General features: G+C 44.5%; 1 protein-coding gene across 7 annotated transcripts in view; it reads left to right on the top strand.

The window, feature by feature from the left end:
- The window catches only part of TTI1 (TELO2 interacting protein 1), a 54,722-nt gene that overhangs the window by 10,239 nt on the left and 23,279 nt on the right, over nt 1-21,204 (top strand). For 4 of the 7 annotated variants that reach the window (XM_024743095.1, XM_024743091.1, XM_024743092.1 and 1 more), the window contains 7 exons: nt 1,397-1,510; nt 3,927-6,269; nt 10,437-10,646; nt 13,550-13,698; nt 16,835-16,975; nt 19,314-19,518; nt 19,809-19,896. In XM_024743095.1, the coding sequence (XP_024598863.1) occupies nt 3,968-6,269; nt 10,437-10,646; nt 13,550-13,698; nt 16,835-16,975; nt 19,314-19,518; nt 19,809-19,896 (3,095 nt within the window). In that variant the 5' untranslated portion in view covers nt 1,397-1,510; nt 3,927-3,967. Of the gene's footprint in view, nt 1-1,396; nt 1,511-3,926; nt 6,270-10,436; nt 10,647-13,549; nt 13,699-16,834; nt 16,976-19,313; nt 19,519-19,684; nt 19,897-21,204 lie in introns of those variants that run through there. The other 3 variants (XM_024743093.1, XM_024743094.1, XM_024743097.1) reach the window with 2 other exon arrangements.

The following is a 21,204-nucleotide window of genomic DNA, read 5'->3' as shown; positions in this document are numbered from 1 at the left end:
TTTCATTTGTTTGGACATTTCTCAGCCATTTGTCCCCCAGCAGCGGCCTTCTCTCAGAAGTCATGTATTTTGCGATCCCTGAAGACTACGGTTTTGCATATAGGACTCCAGTCCTATATGACCACATTAAAAGCATCGTGGTTTCTTTTTCCTCAGTGACAGCCCTCAGCCTGGGCCTCTTCGTAATCCTGAGCCATGTCCAGGATCAGCAAATGGAAAACAAACAAACAAACAAAAAAACCCAACTATTGATTGTTGACTCACTGTGAACTTTCATCCTTCACTAGGGTATTAGTTCATCTGGTCTTTGTTGCTTCTGCAACTATTTGATGCTTTAAGAAATGCTTTTTATAATTTATCTGGTTTCTCTAGTTGTCACCAGGAGTATTGGCCTGCCATACCCTACTATATCCTACTTGAAAGGAGAATCTGTACAGATGTTTCTGAGTGCTTATCATATACCAGATGCCCTTGTAGGTTCTAGGTGTAGGATTGCCCAGTCTAAAGTAGGTAAAACAGGCATATACAAAATAATTCAGTATGCTAAATACTGTAATAGCAGTGTGTACAGTGGTAGGAGAAAGGAGGAGAATATGAAATAGCACGACCTGTTTAGGAAATTGCAAGTTTTATAATTTCACATGGTTGCAGTTTCAAGTTCAAGGGGTGAAGCAGTGCGAAATGAGGTTGATGAGACAGGCAGGGGCCTGATGGTGCAGGGCCCTGTATGCCATGGTAGAAAGGTGTCTGTACTTTAGGCAGGCTACAAAGAGCAGGTGAAGGATTTTAAACATGGAGAAGAGTGATCCAGATTTTTGTTTTAAAAAAATTACTTACATGTCAGTGTGAAATATGGATTCAAGAAGGGCAAGCACACAAGGCAAGGGTGGCCAGAGAAGAAACCATTACGGTCAGTCCAATATCAAATAGATGATTTTCATCCTCAACAGCTTTGAAAGATGTTGAAGGGGTAGAACTGATGAAATTTAAGGGAACAGTGAAATTAAGAGGGAGGTAAAAGAAAGCAGGGAGGCTAAGGCGTCTAGCCCAGGTGAGGACCATAAATCACAAAGGGAATACAGAAGAAAGCAGATAAGTTCAGTTTGGGACAGGTTGTGTTCTCACCTCACTTGCTGTATTACAGTTTTTGTCATATAATCTGAGAACATAGTTCAGGGAACCCCAGGTTATTGTCTTGAAACTCCTGAGATAAATAAGAGAGATGCAGAGCTCCTGGCCATCGCCTTCACCCCAGCTTTAACCAGACCCTCTGATTTTATCTGTTTTACGTGCTGGGCTTCCACTTAAACGTTTTATTTGAAGAAAGTTTTCCATGCTAAAAGAAAAAAAAAGTTACTCAGCAACATTTCCTTCTTCATTCATCTTCCCATTTTAGGTCTGTTTCGAGTCACTTCTTGTTTGAATGGAGTCCTCTGGTAGGGCATGTGGTGCTACCCTCTCTGAATCCTCACATACGGCTCTTTCACCCTGACAGCTGAATATCTTTGCTGTAAGTAGGGTTTGGGGGCCACAGTCCTTTATTTGCAGTCAGTAGATGCTCTTCCACTGTCTTCCATTGCAAATGAGAAGTCCAAAGCGGGTCTTTTTCCTTTGTAAGTTATTTGTTGTTTCTTCCTGAAGACATATGTGATTTTCTTTTCCGTTTATCTTTTAGTGTACAGGAATTTTACCACAATTTGACTAGGTGTGTATCCTTCAGTCTTTTCAATCTCCAGATAAATACTTTTGCAGCTCAGAGAAATGTTTCAGTTATTTATTTATTTTAGCTCCTCCATCTGTTCCTTTTTTTCCTTCCAGAATTCCCAGCTATTTATATGTGTGTTCTCCCAGATCTGTGCTCCAAGTCTCACATTTTCCATCTCTTTGTATTTTTGCTCAGAGTTTTAAGATAACTCTACTTGATCTTCCCAGCCACTAATTAGATCTCAGCAATTAACCACCTTTTTTTTTTTTAATCAATTGAGCTTTTTTAGTGTGGAAAGACATGTTTTTAAATTCTAAGAAATATCTTTTGTCTTATAATTGCATTTCCTTATTGGTCTTAATTATTTTTCATATTCTTGTCTGTCTCCTTTAGCATTTCTGTTAAACTAAGGTTCACCACCTCAAGGGTGCTATATTTGCATTTCCTGCTCCTGACTGTTGGGTCCCATTAAGTGGTTACTTCCTTTGCTTCTGTTGTTCTAAATACTAGTACCTTGGGCAAGGGGTGGCACAGTAGCCTCGGGGTCATCAGTGTGTGAGCTGGTGCTGATGGGGTGTCAGTAGTCCCTGGCCCAGCTTTCTGGCCTCCACACCTGGCATTTTGCTAGTCTGGAATAGGGAAGATTTGAGCTTCTTCCCTTCCCTGGCTTCTTGAGGGTCACAGACCAGGAGATATCCCCCCAAGGAACCTCACAGACCAGCATTGCCTTTCCTCTCATGGAGTTCTGTGGACCAGACTCTGTCCAGGGTATGAGAGCCTGATTGTTGCCCTGGAGCCCTCTCCTGACCCATGGAGGAGATCCAGCACCAGCTCTCTCTGGGCTGAGCAGGTCTTGCCCACACCCACCAGGCACCACTTGCCTGCCAGCACTACTGGGGACAGCGAGAAGCAGCGGACACTTTCTTGTCATCATCTGTTCAGAAGCCCCCAGCAAGTAGAGCTGGGACAGAGAGAGAGAGGAGACACCACCAGACCAGGTGATCTCTAAGCCTCCGTCCGGCACCAGCGTTTTACAGTTGCACATGTTTAGTGGTCTCCAGCTTCAACTCAGTCCTCAGTACCCTTGGGCCACACTTTTGTGTCTTCCCAGCATGCTCTGCTTCCCCAAAGGGAATATTTGAGAATTTTATTTCTCTCCTCAAGCCCTCTGTTTACCCGCCTTCTTATTCGCTATCAGTCCATGACTTTGCATTTCCCCTCACAGAGAAAAGAGCCTCTTCTCTGTGAGGGGAAATGCAAAGTCATGGGCTGATAGCCCATGTGTAAAGTCGCACAGCTCCTTCACTTACCTATAAACCTGTCTCCTTTCACTGCCTGCCTGCCATCCACCTCTCCATCCTGCTCAAATCTCTCTTCTCCCGTGGTCTCTGTGATAGTGTGCGCTCCTGGTTTTCCTGTTTCTCTGGCCACTCCCTTTCATTTTGTTTTGCTTTCAGTCTCACCCAGCTCTGAGTCTTCTCCTGTATTACTGGCTGCCAGGGGGTCTTTTCAATGCATAAAGTTGTTCCTATCACCCTCTGCTTGAAATCTCTCCATGACAAGAACAGGCAAAATTAGTCCAGGCTGATAAAAGTCAGAGTAATGGTTACCTCTGGGCAGGGGAAATAGGAATTGATTGCAAAGGGGCATGAGGGAGCCCTCCAGGGTGCTGGAAATATTATATATCTTATTTTGGGTAGTGGTTCTATGAGTCTCTGCGTACATTAAAATTCACTGAGCTGTTATGTTAAGACTAGTGCCTTTCGCTCTATGTATATTATACCTCAAGTTAAAAAAGACAGAACCTTCAGTGGCTCTCCATCACTACCACAGGTTAAAATCCATACTCCTTAGAATAGCCCACAGGTTCCAGTTCACTCCTCCCTTGAGTCTTGGCTCAAGCATCTTCCTCCTGTGAAACCCACCCTGGCTTTCTGAGTGTTATGACGCATACGTCTTCTATACTCATGTAGGACCACAAGCACAGGCCTAGCCTAATTCTTAAGAGACTGTGTTGTAACTGTACATCTCCTTCCCTCCCTGGACTGGGAGCTCCCTAAGACTAGGAACCGGCTCTTTTCCGTTCCATTGTTCCCCTAGCACCGTGTGGAGTGACTGGTACATAAGCCCCCACTGAATGTCTGTTGAATGAATGAGTGCAAGTTCACTTTGTATTTTCTTTGAGCTTGGCCCTCTTTACTGAAAAGTCTCCTCCCTCCAGCCTGCAGGGTGTTTGCTCAGTGAGAGGAAGCCTGTTGCACAATGGCGGTTTTTGATACTCCAGAGGAGGCCTTTGGCGTCTTGCGTCCCATCTGTGTTCAGCTCACAAAGACCCAGACAGTGGAGAATGTGGAGCGTCTGCAGGCACAGTTACAAGTCGTGAGTGACTCTGCCCTTCAGGAACTTCAGCAGTACATCCTCTTCCCTTTGCGATTTACCCTGAAGACCCCGGGCCCCAAAAGAGAGCACTTGATCCAGAGTGTGGTGGAATGCATCACCGTTGTCCTCTCTTCAACATGTGTGAAGGAACAAGAACTTCTCCAGGAACTCTTTTCAGAACTCTCTGCTTGCCTGTATTCACCCAACTCTCAGAAACCTGCAGCTGTGTCAGAGGAGTTGAAATTGGCTGTGGTCCAGGGCCTCAGTGCATTAATGCACTCGGCTTATGGGGACATCATTCTGACTATTTATGAGCCCTCCATTCTGCCTCGTTTAGGATTTGCTGTGTCTTTATTGTTAGGCCTAGCAGAACAGGAGAAATCAAAACAAATTAAAATGGCTGCCTTAAAATGTTTACAGGTTCTACTCTTTCAGTGTGAGTGTCAAGACCATCCAAGGTCCTTGGATGAACTTGAGCAAAAGCAGCTGGGGGATTTGTTTGCTTCTTTTTTACCTGGCCTCTCAACTACACTGACCAGGATCATCACAGGAGACTTTAAACAAGGGCACAGCATTGTCGTGTCTTCCCTAAAGGTCTTTTACAAGACAGTGAGCTTCATTATGGCTGATGAACAGCTCAGAAGAGTCTCAGAGGTCCGAGAAAAGCCTGCCGTGGAGCACAGAGTAGCGGAGCTGTTGGTTCACAGGGAAGCCAATTGGGTAAAAAATACCGGCGACAGGTTGACTGTCCTTATTAAAAAGATAATCGAGTGCGTTTCAGTTCACCCACACTGGAAGGTGAGGCTGGAAGTGATAGACTTTGTCGAGGCCCTTCTCTTGAAGTGCAGTCAGTCACTGGTCGAATCGGCTGGTCCCCTTCTGAAGGCTCTGGTGAGTCTGGTAAATGATGAGAGTCCTGACGTCCAAGCCCAATGCAATAAAATTCTGAGACGTTTTGCAGATGAGAAAGTCGTGGTGGGCAGCAGAGCCTTTGCTGACATCTTGTCAGAAAACCTGCACTCCCTTGCCACGTCCCTTCCCCGCCTGATGAACTCCCAAGACGATCAGGGCAGATTGTCTACTCTCTCCTTGTTACTCGGGTACCTGAAACTCTTGGGCCCCAAAGTGAACTTTGTCCTCAACTCTGTGGCCCATCTCCAGCGCCTTTCCAAAGCGCTTATCCAAGTTCTGGAATTAGACGTGGCCGATGTCAAAATCGTTGAAGAGCGGCATTGGAACTCTGAGCATCTGAGCACTTCTCCAGAGACTTCAGCCTCCCGGCCGTGGGCTCAAATGCAGAGGAGATATTTTCGCTTCTTCACTGACGAGAGGGTTTTCCTGCTCTTGAGGCAGGTTTGTCAGCTTCTTGGTTTCTATGGGAACCTCTACTTGCTCGTGGATCCCTTTATGGAACTGTACCACGAGTCTGTGGTTTACCGGAAGCAGGCCGCCATGATCCTCAATGAACTGGTTGTAGGGGCTGCTGGGTTAGGGGTAGAGAATGTTCATGAAAAACACATTAAAACAAACCCAGAGGAACTGAGGGAGATCGTGACATCAATACTTGAAGAATACACAAGCCAAGAAAACTGGTATTTGGTCACTTGCCTGGAAGCTGAAGAGGTGGGAGAGGAGCTGACGATGATGCAGTCAGGCATTCAGGCCCTCACATCTGGTGCACACACCTGCCAGGCTACCTCTTCTCCCACCTTCTCAAAGCCAAGTCCCACGATCTGCTCCATGAACAGCAACATCTGGCAAATATGCATCCAGTTGGAAGGGATTGGCCACTTTGCACACGCACTAGGGAAAGACTTCCGTTTGCTCTTGATGTCAGCCCTCTATCCAGTCCTGGAGAAAGCTGGAGACCAAACCCTGCTTATTAGTCAGGCGGCCATCAGTACCATGATGGACATTTGCCAGGCTTGTGGCTACGACTCCCTGCAGCAGCTGATCAATCAGAATTCAGACTATTTGGTAAATGGGATCTCTTTAAATCTGCGTCATCTATCTCTCCACCCGCATACCCCGAAGGTCTTGGAAGTCATGCTACAGAACTCAGATGCTAGCCTGCTCCCTTTGGTGGCAGATGTGGTTCAAGATGTCTTGGCTACCCTGGACCAATTTTATGATAAGAGAACAGCTTCCTTTGTCAGTGTACTGCATGCCCTGCTGGCAGCATTAGGTACATTGAGAGCCCTTTTTTAATGCTGATTGGAGGGAAGGACTAGTATCCTTGTTCATCTAACTTTTTTTCTTTGTTTGGGGTTATGCTATGGAGGACGTTGTTTGAATAGGTGTCTGTCTGGTCCCACATGTTACGGTAGAGTTCCATTGCTTATGTTTTTATACTTTTAATAATCTCTACCATCTGTTGAACCCCTGCTCTGTCCCAGGGACATAAACCCTGTAGACTAAATGTAAACATTATTTTGCAGGTAAGGAAAACTAAGGCTCAGTGAGCTCCTCCTTAGTCAAGGTCACACAATAAGGAGGAAAGTCAGGATTTATGACAATTTTTTTCTTTTCAATATACCAGACTGCTTCTGACAATATTTAGAGTTAGCAGTATCTATGCTAATGGAGAACAGGGCTAACTTAACTTATTCAGTCCACAGATAATCTAGAACAGTACTGTCCAATAGACCTTCCTGTGATGATGGAACTGTTCTATATCTGTTCTGTCCAATATAATAACTACATGTGGCTAGTGCAGCTGAGGAACTGAATTTTTTATTTTTATTTAAATAGCCACATGTAGCTAGCTAGTGACTACCATGTTGGACAGAGCAGGTCTAGAAACTTTCTTTTAACCTTTTAATTGTATGAGGTGGTTTGAATTTCTCTACTTCCCTTTCACCCTGTTGGGTGTCTGTTGGAGGTGTTACCCACCATTAAAATGGCAAAGTTTTGGACTATAAGAAAGAGAATCCCTTCACTGGATAGTCAATCTTTGAATGAAAAAAAAAAATATATATATATATGTGTATATATATATATATATATATATATATATATATATATGAGCTATATACATGAGTTCCTTTTATCCAAAGAGCATACCTCCAGTATTTATTTCAGTACTTCTAATAGCCGCCAAAGTAGGTGGAAAGGTCACTAACCTCATTTTGTCAGCTGAAAAAGCTAAGACCATGTAAGAAAGTTTCTCAAGGAAGGTGACTGAACAGGGACAGTTCTCTGCCCTGTAGCTGATACCACTTCCAGTGTTCATTCATTCATTCATGAACGTTCACATGCAGTGTATGTATTCTTTTATTCATTCAGTAAAGATTACCTGCAGTATGTTAGACACTGTGCTAAGTAATCAGGTTTCAGCAGTGAAGAAGATGAGTAAACTCAAGGAGCTTTCCTGCTACTGCAAGAGAGTAACAGGACAGTAGCAGAGTGGTCAGGGGACTTGATCATGGCACTTCCTTTCTGAGGAAGCGGCATTAGAACTGAGACCTGAAGGCTGAGAAGGGCCCATCAGTACATATGGAGCTGTCACATCATTTTTATGTTCTTTAAGAACATTCAGGCAAAGGGAACAGCAGGTACAAAGGCCTGGAGGGAAGAAAGGGCTTGGGGTCTTTGGAGAATGGAGAAGAGATCATTGTGGAGACAGTGACACAAGATGAAATTGGAAGGCTGGGTGAGGATGAATCCCACGGGGCCTTGTAGACCAAGGGAAGGAGTGGGGGTTGTATTTTGCAACCACTCGGAAGCCTGTGTGCTGGACTAGTCACTGGGATGGCAGTGGTGGCCAAGAAGAACATGGAAACACTCCTAAGACTGGCTTACTGCTTATAGATTTTAGACTATGAGTGGCTTCCATGGCCCAAATATACCCCAGGCTTCCATCCTCAGTGTTTTGAGGAACTCTACTACATGTCAGTTTGAGTTTTAAAAAATATATTAACAAAAGGCCTATTAAATATATCCTCTCAGGAGATATCTCCATTTGGGCCATGAAAATTGAATTGCCTTGGATTGCCAGTGTCTTTGGTCATCTCTAAAGAGGACTCCTGTGTAGCACCTTTTCTCTAAATTGCAGAGAGGAGAATGAGGATGGTTAAGCTTGACTTGAGAGCATCCTAGGAAAACCAGCAAAAGTGGGGATAGCTTTTCAGAAAGTTTTGAAATAACCCAGACCACACTTGCCTTTTGAATGGTAAGCAGTCCTGGGGAGTGGATCAGTCTCACACAAATCAAAGTAGCACTGCCTGCTGGCGTTTCCTCTTGTCATTCGAATTGTCTAACTGATGGTCACTCTTTTAAGATGGGAGTGGAAGTGTGGTCTCAGAGAACTTCCAAAAGGTTTTAAAAGAACCCAGTATGTCTTTTAGGAAATTGAGTTACCACATACACAGTGTTTCACAGGCATTGACTAAAAAAGTGTTAGGTTCCACAGTGAAGGCAAGAACCATCAGTTAAGTTACTGCTTAGCACCACCTACTGATCCAGTGATTATTCATAACAACAAAAAAATTGGGTAGCTTTGAAAATGAGAAAACATACCTCAGCACTCGGAGATTGTGCCACATCCACACATGCAAGGCCGTGTTCTTCTGGACACATAATGTTCTATTGTGTGGCTGCACCATGATTTAAGCAGCCCTTTCTTGGTGGACATTTTGGTTGTTTCCAGTCTTTTGCCCCCTCCACCCCCAAAATGCTGTAGTGTACTCTCTGTAGGTCATTTTGGACATGTCTGAGTATACCAGTAGAGTATATTCCTAAGACAGTTGCTGGCTTAGAGGGTATTACATTTAAATCTGTGATAGATAAAGAGTTTCAAATTGCTCCGTGAAGAGATTGCACCAATTTAAACTCCCATCAGCAATGTAAGAGAGCGCCAATTTTGCCACCCCGTCACCCACACTGTATATTACCTAGCTTTTTGATCTTTGCTAATCCAATAGGAGAAAAAGTGCACCTTATTATAGTTTAATTTGCATTAAGAGTGAGGTTGAGCTGCTTTGCCTTAAATCTAGAAAATAATCTTTGCAGCATGTCTACTTTTAGCAGTGTAAATGCTGGGCCCTGGCTTTAACCCATTGGGAATGCAGTCCCTCCGAGTACATTAAGGACAGATTTATGTCTGGGCACTGAAGAAATGGCATAATCGATCCCTTCACGTAGGAATCTCCAGGTACTGGACCAAACGCTCTCATATCCAGCATTTGCTCTCTGCTGCTCCCAGTGGCCTGGCCCTGGCATAGCCCATCTGCTGTTGCTGTGGCTCTGTGCAGATGCTCCTTGATAGAAAAGAGATTAGCAGGTGCTAAAGGTCATCAGAGACTTCTCCCCTGCTGTCTGCAAAAGGAGGGCAAAAATTCAGGCCATAGGGTTTTCTTGTTGATTCATTCTTTAAGTATTAACAGCCTTTTTTGAAATGAAGCCCTGGGGGACCCCAGTACACAAAAAGAGTTCAAATTAGAGCAGGGCTGGTAAGAGAAGGCATAGAAACTCTGTTCCCACCCTTTAACCTGCTGTCTCTGGGTGCCCTCCCTGTTGTGACCCTGAGACATTTCTGCAGAGCCCTAGGGCTCCTCAAGACACAGTTTGAAAACCACTGGTTCTGTAATGTTTAAGGCTTATTCTGCGGTGACACATCAGAAGTATTGGAGCATCACTAAAAAAGGAAAAGCTTTGGAGAGAAAATGCCAGCCTTCTGAAGCATTTTATATCAGATATCTATGTGAGACTGTGTCCGTTCTCAAGGCTCTGCAGAGCCTCTCTTCCGCTAATGAGCAGTGTATCCTGCACTCAGAATTTTGTCACTGGTAGCTTTCCTCCAGTCTAGCATATTTATTCATTCAGCATATATTTTGAGCACCCACTCCATGCTGGGCATATTGGCTTTCCAGTGGTGATCAATGGAACGCAGTGTCTAATGGGAGATTCAGACACTAAACAATACATACAAAGTAAATATACTAATTACAAATTGTGATGAGTTGAAAGAAAAGAACATGGTGCTGTATAAGACAGCGTATAAAAGACCTAAGTTAGATTGGCAGGGCTGTGGGGGGACGGGGGTCAAGAAATGGCTTTACTAGGTAACGTATATTTGTATTGAAACATGAAAAGTGAGTTGGAATTAACCAGATGTTACATAGGAGGTTAAAGTATTCCAGATAGTAAGAACAGCATGTGCAAAGGTTCTAAGGCAGGAGGATACCTGGCGCATTGGGCAGCCGGGAGTGGTTAGAAGAGGAGGCTGGAGAGACAGGTAGGGACTGGATCCTGTGGGCAACGTGCAGGCCATGGCAGAGAGCTTATTCTAATTAGAAAGTACTAATGCCTGTTGTCAATGACCAAGGTGATCATTATAACACTTTATTTATAGCCCAGTGGTTTCCAGACGCAGGTCATCTTGGGCAACTCCAAGAGCAAAGTGTAGGGGAAGAGGGAAGTCATTTGAGCCAAAGACCAGCAAGTCTTGAGAAAGGACTTGAGAATACCACAACAGCCGAAGACATTGAACAGTTTGTGCTGAACTACCTCAAGGAAAAGGATGTAGCAGATGGAAATGTCTCGGATTTTGATAATGAAGAAGGTAACTATTATTTATTTTGGCCTCAGCTGTTTTTTACTTTTGGAAGCAGATTATTGTAAAAACAATGAAACATCATGATAGAAAGTTTGGAAATAAGAAAGGTCACAAATAACCCCCGCCATGCTAACGTAAGCATTCTCACTTTGTGTGTAGTCGTTTCCCATCCTTTTCTTCTGCAAACCTGTTTTTGTTTGGTTGCAGCCACAGTTTAAATGCATTATACCCTTTTTGCATTTAGTTATATAATAAGGAACTCTTCATGTTGCTATGGAGTTCTCATAATTAATGTTTTAATAGCTGCCACTAAGTATACATTCCCCTGTGGGAAGTTTAGGTTGCTTCTACCTTTTCACTCTAATAAACAGTGCTGCAGTGCATGATTCTATGCACGTGACCTTTTCCTTCTTTTTGCATATTTCTGTATAAATCTCAGAAGTGGGATTTCTAGGTCAGGGATATGAACATCGTGTTATGCTTGCCAAATTGTCTTTCAGAAAGGTTGTGGCAATTTACACCTCTTCTGCAGTTCAGGATTAATACTGGTTTCACCACAAGCTTGCCAACATTGACTATTACCAATTTTACTTCTTGCTAAATTAAAATGGTTCTCGTTATTTTATTTTGCATTTCTTTGATTGCTAGAAAGGTTGAACATCTTTCTATATGCATCTTTCCTAACAATTTCTTCTTATGTCCATTATATTTTCAAATGCTTTGTCCATTTATTTTATTTATTGGTAGGAGTAGATTCCAGTGTTTTCCTTACCAATTTATATGATAAAGGAGAAGGGAGTTCAGGCTAGTTGAAGCTCTGGCCTATTGTTTTATTCACAAGCTCAATCTGGAGCTTCAGGTCACGGAAGGATTAATAAATTATTAGAATCTCCTCTGCAAATATAAAATGCCAAGTCATAATGAGCTTGGTGGTCTCAGAACTGTCGTAAATCAAACTGAGTCCCAAATTAGTTTGTTAGGTTGGAATAGAGCAGATTTTTTTTTTTTTTTTTTTTTGGCACTCTACTCTGAGACTCTGATGAACTGAAGCCAATACCTCCAGGATAACAGGAAATACCTCCAGGATAACAGGAAATAGTAGTTCAATGCAACTAAATAGCAGGGAAGCGTCACAAGGCCCAAATAATGATTTATGCAGAGTTGGGTTGTTATTCTCCCCAAGAACAGAATTTTCTAATCAGAAATCTATCGGGCTTTTTCTTCTCAGTTTTGTCTCTTGAGCCAACCCAATCCTTCTTATAAACTGCACCCCTTGCTCAAGCCTAGAAACCGTGAAGAAGAGGCATTTTGATCCCTCATAATCCAGATTTGCCATTCTTGTTTGAAATTCTAGCATTGTCACTGAATCAATTCTTTTATGATTAGAATCTTCTGGTTCTAGTTGATGTTGGCTAGGAGCAGACTGAATGAATCAAATCTTTCTTCCGGTAGCAAAATCCACATCCCTCAGATAACATTTCGCAGTAGGTGAATTTCAAACAACAAATCCTCCTCTAGAAAGAAAAGCACAGCCTTATCATTCTTATAATTATCGTTCTTCAAGTACACACCACACACTTGGCATTATAAGGAATGTTTGGATTGATGTTGGTTTGACATGGGGTTTTTGTTTTAACCACAGTAAGAACACCTTATATATCTGACGTCCCTTCCTCCAAGAAATCCAAGCATTCTACAAATGCATTTTCATTTATCTTTTCAGCATCTGTTAGAGACAGGTGTGGACTCTACTGTAAGGTTCTGTTTTTCCAGCAGAGGAAACTGAAATGGCAGAAAGTTAGGGGAGCAATGCTTAGCTCAGTGTAAATGAGCACAGCTGGTATTGAGGGTGTGGGGAGACTGGAGGCTATAAGCAGATAGAGGATAACCTTCAGGGGAGGAATTTTGGCCAGGGTTTCATGCAACTCTCAAGTCTTTTTGTTTTAATTTACAAACTTACACCTATCTCATGCAATGCAACACTCCAGGCAATGAGAAAAATGATAATAGCTGGTGACATGCATCTCATTTAACTCTCTCAGCAAGCAGATGAGGTATACATGCTTTATCCCTTTTTTTCAAATGAGGTGACATGGGATGAGAGGAGTTGCTAATAGGATGTGGAGGCAAGACTTTAGTCCTCTGACCAAACCCCATCCCTGTATATTGCACCAGGCTGCCCTGGTGTTGTCCCTCATACCAAGATGTGTAAGGCTTCATCTTGGCCCTCAGAAGATCTTACAGGCTGGTAGAGAAGACAGACATGTACCCCCTTTAGTCAAAAGATGAACCAAAAGGAAAGGAAAGAGTAAAGGGCCAGAGGCCAGCCAGGGAACTGCCAGCCTCGGGGCTCCAAATTAGAATCTTGCCCTCTTATGTTTTCATTTTAAATATTTATTAATGGCAACTTAGAAAAGACTAAGGATATAGGGAAAAAATAAAAATCATCCATTAACTCATGACCCCGTCTCTGTTAATATTTTGAACTTCCTCCTATCTTTATATAAAACTTTATGTAATAGTGCTCACATTGTGTATGCAATTTCGTATCCTGCTTTTCTCTTTTTAACACAATGTTATAAGCATTTTCCCTTGTCATTAAAGCCCTTGGTAAATGCAAAATTTCAGGCCCTCATAATATGCCATTCATTGTATGGATATACCATGGTTTATATAACCATACCCCCTTGAGTGGACATGGAAGGTTTTCCCCCAGTTTTTAGCTGTTACAGGTAATGCTTTGGTGAATATCTTGACTCGTAGCTTGACCCAAATTTTACATGGTTTCCTTGGGATCAGTTCCTAGACATTTTCCCTTGTAAGTCTGACTCCTGATCTGAAGTTGGGAGATCAAGTTGGGGTGGGGCATCTCTCGTAAAACACTGCCGCCAGTTATGCTCTTTTTCCAGAGGAGCAGTCAGACCCTCCCGAAGTGGATGAGAATGACACTGATCCCAGTGTGCAGCCACCACTGCCAGTGCAGATCCAAATAGCCACGGATGTGATGGAGCGCTGCATCCACTTGATGTCAGACAAAAATCTGAAAATCCGCTTGAAGGTCAGTGTGCGGCCCTTTCCCTGCATTCACAGAGCTGCGGGACTGAGGTTTGGTCTATTGGCAATGACTACATGGTTGAGCAAGGAGCCCCCCTTATCTCCCAGTGCATGTGCAGTGGCCAAGAGAAGGCATCAGGAGGAATTTATCTGTGGGATGCCAGTCTTACGTCTTTCTGTATCAGCCCAGAGGCCAAAAGGGATCTGAGTCCCCTTGGTAGAATTAAAAACCACAAAGTTGGGCTTCCCTGGTGGCGCAGTGGTTGAGAGTCCGCCTGCCGATGCAGGGGACGCGGGTTTGTGCCCCGGAGATCCCACATGCCGCGGAGCGGCTGGGTCCGTGAGCCATGTACCGCTGAGCCTGCGCGTCCTGCAAAAAAAAAAAAAAAAACCCACAGAGTTTTGGAGCATTATTGCATCTCCAAGGGGGAAAAAGTCATAATTTGGAAAGGATATCACTTTCTGAGCTGACTTAATGTGGGACACAGGTTTAAATATTTTGAAGTGGTCATTCGTCCAAGCCTGACGCTAGCCCTTGTCTCTGTTTCTGTTTCCATTTTCATCCTAGGCCTGGCACCAACACTTTTCTTAATCTTACATCCTTGTTTGCTAGCAGTTTCCCAAGCAGCCTCCCCATCAGCAAAGACTTAAACTATACAGTAGTGACTCCGATAACAGGACAGTGGGGCGGGGTGGGCATGGGGGACACAGCTTTCAGAATCACCTGGGGGCAGATCTTACACCCAAAGGAAAGCACAGCCTGACCCATTCCTCCCTAGCCCCAAACAGGAGTGAGAAACAGCCACCTCCGTGCATTACTGATAGTGATGAGAGCACTTTGCCCTGGTCGTGGGTGGGGGCTGGGAAACGCTGACCCACAGATTACCTCACTCAGCATCTGGGTTTTGCGGAATTTGTTTAGTCTTCCCAGAGATACTTCTTAGCATTGTCGGGTTTTCCACTCAGGAGGCACTCTTCAGGAGCCTTTTGTTGGTGGTGTCTGGTTGACACATCAGTAAAGTGTCTTCCCTCTTCTGGAGGCTTTGTAGCAGCGTATATACACTGTAGCTATTGAGAGCATCAGCACTGGAGTCAGATCTGCATGCCCGGTTCCAGCCCTGGCTCGGCCCTTCACTAGCCGTGCCACCTGGAGTAAGTCAGTTCACCTTTTTGAGCATCAACTTCTTTATCTGTAAAATGAAAATGATGGTACCTACCTCACTGGGTCATTGACTATAAATATAAAACAGTTAGCCTCAGACATGGCACATACACTCATTCACTTATTCGCTTATTCGCTAAATGCTTATTGAGGACTGCTATAGGTCAGGCAGAGGGTATATAGAAGGAAACGAAGCAGACATGATCCCTGTCTTCATGGAACTTCCTGTCTCTCAAGGGGAAAGGGGTAATACACAAATACATATACGTGGAGGAAATGCTATGAAGGTAATAAGAAGGTTCTATGATAGAAAATTCACCCATGTAGTAAACACATTTTGGGAACCTACTCTACCAAACCCTGTTGAATAAGAGGGAGCTACGTTCTGATTTAGACCAGTTGTCGGGTGATAATGTTTAAGTTGAGACTTAAAGGCTGAGCAGGAGCCAGCCCTGCGGGGACAAAGGGAGGGGGAAGAACATTCCAGGCAGAAGGGGAATGATTCACTGAAGTATGATGTAACTTACCCAGTTAGTGACAGAACTCAAATCCAAAGCCAGTCAGTGATACCAAAGCCATTTCCACTGTACTGCTCTGCTCTCCTGAGGCTTCTCTTTTTTTTTTTTTTTTTTTTCTGAGGTTTCTCTTATTTCCCTGCCTAACTATTCAGCCCTCAAGGGCAGGGCCTGTTTTGTTCTTTGTTTCTGTTCCAGTCTCCGTGTGACCAGCACACAGTAGTCATCCAGTAAGGGTTTACTGCAGACCTTACTCTGTCTTCCTGACTCAGACATGTACCTTCCCCTGCTCTGGGAAGGCTGGCCCATATGTGCAGGAGGGAAGCCTGCACTTGGTTATCGTGGCGACCACTGCCCGTGACACTGAGCAGGTCGTCTGTCTTCAGTGAGCTTTGAGACATGAGAGATCAGGAAACATATTCTCAGGGAAGATAAAAACCCCAATTTACATCTAGTCTACCCCAGACCTTTCTTCTGAGATTGACCTGTGTCCCAGCTGCCTACTTGACCTCTCCATTTAGAGGTAACAGAACTTGATCTCACCCACCCTCCCGGTTTCCTCCTTCTCCTTTGTTCCTTAGTTCCTATCTCATTAAGCTGCACCTGCATCTATTCAGTTGCTAAGCCTGAACCCAAGCAGCTCTTTTTGATACCTCTCTTCATCTCCCCAAGAGTGAGTCCTTCAGCAATTTAAGCCATATCATCTCCAAAACAGATCTCAAACCCTTCACTTCTCTGCCTCGGCCACGAACATGTAGCCGCGTAACTCCCCGCCTCCCATGTGGACGTGTGCCGTGGCTCCCTCAAGGGCCTCCTCACTTCTTCTCACTCCCACTTCAAGTCCCTTCTCCACTCAGCAGCCAGAGTGACTTTTTAAAAACATGAATTGTATCATAGCACGTGCCTGAACATTTCCACGGCTCCCCACCACATTTAGTACAGAATTAAAGTCTTAATGTGACGTCGTCGAGGTCCAGTCCCATCCTACCCCTCCTCTGTCACGCTTCACGCTGCCCTGCTTTAGTCTTCTAAGCACTGCAAGCTCTCCCTCCTCTGGGTCTTCCTCGTTACTGTTTCCAGTATGCCTCCTTATAGAAGTTACTTCCTCAGATAAGCCCTCCCAACAGTTTGTATGGTATAGATCCCTCCCTTTAGTGTCTTGCATTTCCCCCTTGACTTTCCTTCCTTGTACTTGTCACAATTAGTAATCATTCATCCCGTTATTTCGGTGTTATCTGAAGTCTTTCCCCAGTTGACCATAAGCCAAGGAAAGGAAATGTATTTTGTCCCTGTGTGCCCCCCACCCAGTACCTAGCCAGTGCTTGGCATGTAGTCAGGACTCGTAAATATTTGACTTGACTCATGAGTTTCTAAGTTTTACTCTTTTAAAATGGTGACTTGATCCCAGGTATTTGGTTTCAAGCCTTTACTATCTGCCGAAATACTGTCCTCTTTTCTTGCAGGTTTTAGATGTGCTGGATCTGTGTGTGGTTGTTCTGCAGTCCCACAAGAACCAGCTCCTTCCCTTGGCTCATCGGGCGTGGCCCTCGCTCGTGCACCGACTCACAAATGATGACCCCCTGGCAGTGCTCAGAGCCTTCAAGGTACTGCACTATTGCCCCACCGCCATCAGTCATGGGGATGGAGGGAAGTGAGCACAGAGCTCAGTGGTGTCTTTTGGGGGTAGTTCTCTTTTTATCCAGTTGTGACCTACTATACCTTGAAGAAAGTATAGGCAAATAAGAAAAGCACAAAGAAGAAAATAAAGTCAGTTTCCTTTTGAATTTGAAGCAGAGAGAACTAGTAGATGAAAAGGGCCACCGGTATTCATTGAGCACCTCCTCTGTGCCAGGCAACATGCTTGGCACTTCACACATGAGCTCATCTCCGTACAACAACCTTATAAGGAAGATACTGGTATCCCCATTTTTGACAGAGGGGGAAACAAGCCCAGAAAGTTAAGGAACTTTCTCAAGATCACACAGCTAGGAAGTGATAGTACCTGAATCTGAGTTCATGCCCATGTTCTGTGCACGGCACAAGAGTCAAGATGAAGACTGACTAGGTTCTAGCAATGGGCATCCTCTGTCCAGCTGAGTGACTCTGGACAAAGCCCATGACCTCCTACCCCACCTTTCTCATAGTTGTTGTTGTCAAGGATAAAGTGGGACTATTTGGTGAAATGCTTTGAAAAGTTAAAAGCCCTCTGTGTATGTAAGGTATTATTCTCCCTGACTTAGTTTGGCTTATATTAGCACACATATTTTGGTTTATTTATGTATATCCTTCCTTGTTCTGAAAAGCACTTAAGGCAAGTTACAGAGATACATTTACCGTAGCAAGCTAACATCAATTAGAAGTGGGTGAGCAAGGTGAGGCAAAGAAAAAAGATGCGTAGGATATAGAATGAAGCCAGGAATGCAGCTAATATACTTGGCTAAAGTATTTTGTTTCTGTAAGATTCTTCAGCATATACTGGACCAAAATGTAAGCTTACATTTAAACATATAAAAAAATCATTAATATTTTTTTCCAAAGCAAAATACACAGAATGACACATACACGCACACGCACATGTGGGTGGTGGGGGGAGAGGGAAGGAGGGAGGTTGGGGAGAGGAGAAGGAGGGAGGTCTTGCTAAGTCACTCAGATGTGCCGTTTTCCTTTATGAAAATTAATAGTTTATCTGAAATGACAGCAAGTATAGAAAAATGAAAAAATATAAAGATACGTGCACTGTAACTGAGGCTGCTTTTCCACTCCCAGACCCATTAGTGACCCTTGAGGTCCGTAAGGCCTTGTGCAGTCTTGCTGAGGGCCCTGAAATAAGTGCCTTGTTCTCTACAAAGTCGGTAAATGTTCTCTGTCCTGGATATGCCTTGCTTACCAATTTTTTTGGTTTATTTATTTAACTTATTTATTTTTGGCTGTGTTGGGTCTTCATTGCTGTGTGCGGGCTTTCTCTAGTTGCAACGAGCGGGAGCTACTCACTGCGGTGGCTTCTATTGTTGAGCAGCACAGGCTCTAGGCACGTGGGCTTCAGTAGTTGTAGCACACGGACTCAGTAGTTGTGGCTCACAGGCTCTAGAGCGCCAGCTCGGTAGTTGTGGCACACGGGCTTAGTCACTCTGTGGCATGTGGGATCTTCCCGGACCAGGAATTGAAGCCGTGTCCCCTGCATTGGCAGGCGGATTCTTAACCACCACGCCACCAGTGAAGTCCCTTGCTTACCAATTTTTAAAGAAATTCTTATTATCCTGTATACTCAGTCTTGTGCAGTGGGGCAAAACGTTTCAATATGTTCTGCTTGAGAAGGTTTAAAACAAGCCATGCAAAGAGACTGCCTGTCGTGAAAGATGGAATTAGGTTGATGTTCATAAGAGATTGTGCCATGGAACAGAAGGAACTCTGACTCGGCTCGGCCCACTGGGGACCCTGCCCTGACCCAGCCAAGGACCTCAGCCAGCCACTGCCCTTTTCGATGCCTGTACGTGGCAGCAGCTGAGCTGGGCCTCAGCTACTGGGCCTGTTTATGTTTGTTCAGCTAGCTAGAGTTAAAAGCACAAGTCTTTCCTCAAGGGATGTTAGGAAGATTCAAGAGATGATCTATGTGAACTGCTTTAAGCTCTTTTTTTTTTTTTTTTTTAACAAAAAAGGAAGGGATATCCAGGTATTAACCATACTATTCATCCAACCCAAGATTCCTTTGAATTATTCTCCATGTAATCTGTATTTATGGATAGAAGCAGCCATGCCTCGGGAGCAGAGACCTCCAAATTCATAACTGTCAGAATCACAAACCGGAGGCAAGGAATTAACAGCAATAATTCTATTTTTCTTTTTCAAGCAGAGGCCTAGATGAAATTGAATTAGCAAACATTCTTTTAGTGCTCTCGCTGCCTTGGCAACGTTCAGTCACTGGGTTGGGGTCTGTTTCCACAGGTTTTGCGTACCCTGGGAGGCAAGTGTGGCGATTTTCTAAGGAACCGGTTCTGCAAAGATGTCCTGCCAAAGCTGGCTGGCTCTTTAGTCAGCCAGGCTCCCATCAGTGCCAGGGCTGGACCAGTTTACTTCTACACGCTGGCCTTCAAGTTGCAGCTGGCCGTCTTGCAGGGCCTGGGCCCCCTCTGTGAGAGACTGGACCTAGGTAGGTACCAGCCAGTCTCACCTGGGCACACACACTGTACACTGTCTCACCCGCATCCTTGCCCTCCTCACTCAGCCATTCTCCTGTCATCTCCTGTCCTGTGCACATCCTTCCATCTCACTTTGGCCTCATTTATCCATTTACCTTGCTGTGTTTTTTGACTTAGGGATGGAGTACGGAGCCCACAGCATCTTGCCTAGCTGTTCCCGTTTCATCAGACAGCAGTTGGTGCCTGCTCGTCCCCACTGAAGCCTGAGGGCCAACGCTTGTTTTGTTTTTCCTCTCTGCAGGTGAGGGTGACCTGAATAAAGTGGCTGATGCCTGCTTGATTTACCTCAGTGCCAAACAGCCTGTGAAATTACAAGAGGCTGCCAGGAGGTACGTCTGCTTGATCACCCGCATCTCTTTGCGTTTGTCCTAAATTATAGATGATTTGCTAATGGGGAGCAGAGTTGAGGCATCTCTGTTCTTTTCTCGTCTCTCTCTTCTTGCCAGGTTAAGATGATTTCTTTAACTGTGCCAACATCTAGAGGTGGTATTTTTACTGGACACATTTCCCTTTGAAAGTAACCTTTTCAGCTGCTGCAGCGTCAGCAACAATTCCAAAGGGGCGAAAAGCAGAAAGGTGGTGTCTCGTAGGAGACAAAGCACTCTCCTGGCCAGAGGGTGATCGGCTTCTAGGCCCTGCTCTTCTGGTGACCAGGGGACCCTGGCACCTCTCTCTCAGCTTCCTCATCCGCAAGGTGAAAGCATTGGGTTATTGATCTAGCAAACTTTGGCTCCACAGAGCATCTTAATGGGTGTCAGGTGCCGTGAACCCTCACAAATTGTATGCAGAATTGTGTGTGTGCAAGCAGACATGTACGTATCTGTTTCTAGACAGATTCCACATCATTCATCCGATTATAATAGGAGTCTGTGAACCAAGAAACGTTCAAAACCACTGGACTAATGATTTAAAGGGCCTTTTCAACTCTGAAATTATGTGATTCTAATTTCTAAGAGTTTTGCTTATTAGAGAGTAGCTGTACCACCTCTAACAGGAGAAGCTATGTCTGGTTCCTAGAGTCCTAAAGGCTATTTATCAAAAGCTAAGACTCTGAGCACAGGAGCATTCCCCAGACTTGAGACCCAAAATGTACCCTGACCCCCTTTCCCCAGCTCTCCTTCTAGCCAGGATCAGCCTGTGCCCTGGAACTGCCATCCCTGGACATCTGCAGCTGGGGTGAAAGCCGGTCTGTCTGGCCTGGCACTGCCTGCCGCTCTGGGCACTGCAGCTCCACCTCCCTGGGCAAAGAAACAGTCCTTCCCACTTCATCAGCTTCTGGAAATGTGTCCCTGATCTTCCTTGGTGGGGTAGGCGTCATCTTACTCCCTGAAGGGCTGAAAGGCTGCTCTGTCTGTGAAATGAGGAAAGCCAACTTGCTCCCTTATAAGCCTTGCACTCTCTTGGAGCGATGGAAATATCTCTTTGAATTGACTTATTATCCTTTGCAGTTTTCTGCTCTTGATTTCCCCAGTTCCGTTTTTTCTTTCTGTCCCTTTCCTGTCACATCCCCTAGGCCCAGAATCCATCATGGTTTCTCAAGCACAGGGGTGCATCCCAAAGAGCTTCTTGTCCCCGGACATTCTTATTCCTTAAAGAACCAACTTAGGATGAAAATAGTCCTCCTCCAGGCAGTGTTC

Source organism: Neophocaena asiaeorientalis, unplaced genomic scaffold (assembly GCF_003031525.2).
Source record: "Neophocaena asiaeorientalis asiaeorientalis breed wild unplaced genomic scaffold, Neophocaena_asiaeorientalis_V1.1 scaffold82, whole genome shotgun sequence".
Taxonomy (NCBI): Eukaryota; Metazoa; Chordata; class Mammalia; order Artiodactyla; family Phocoenidae; genus Neophocaena; species Neophocaena asiaeorientalis.
This window is presented reverse-complemented; position numbering and strand designations above follow the sequence as displayed.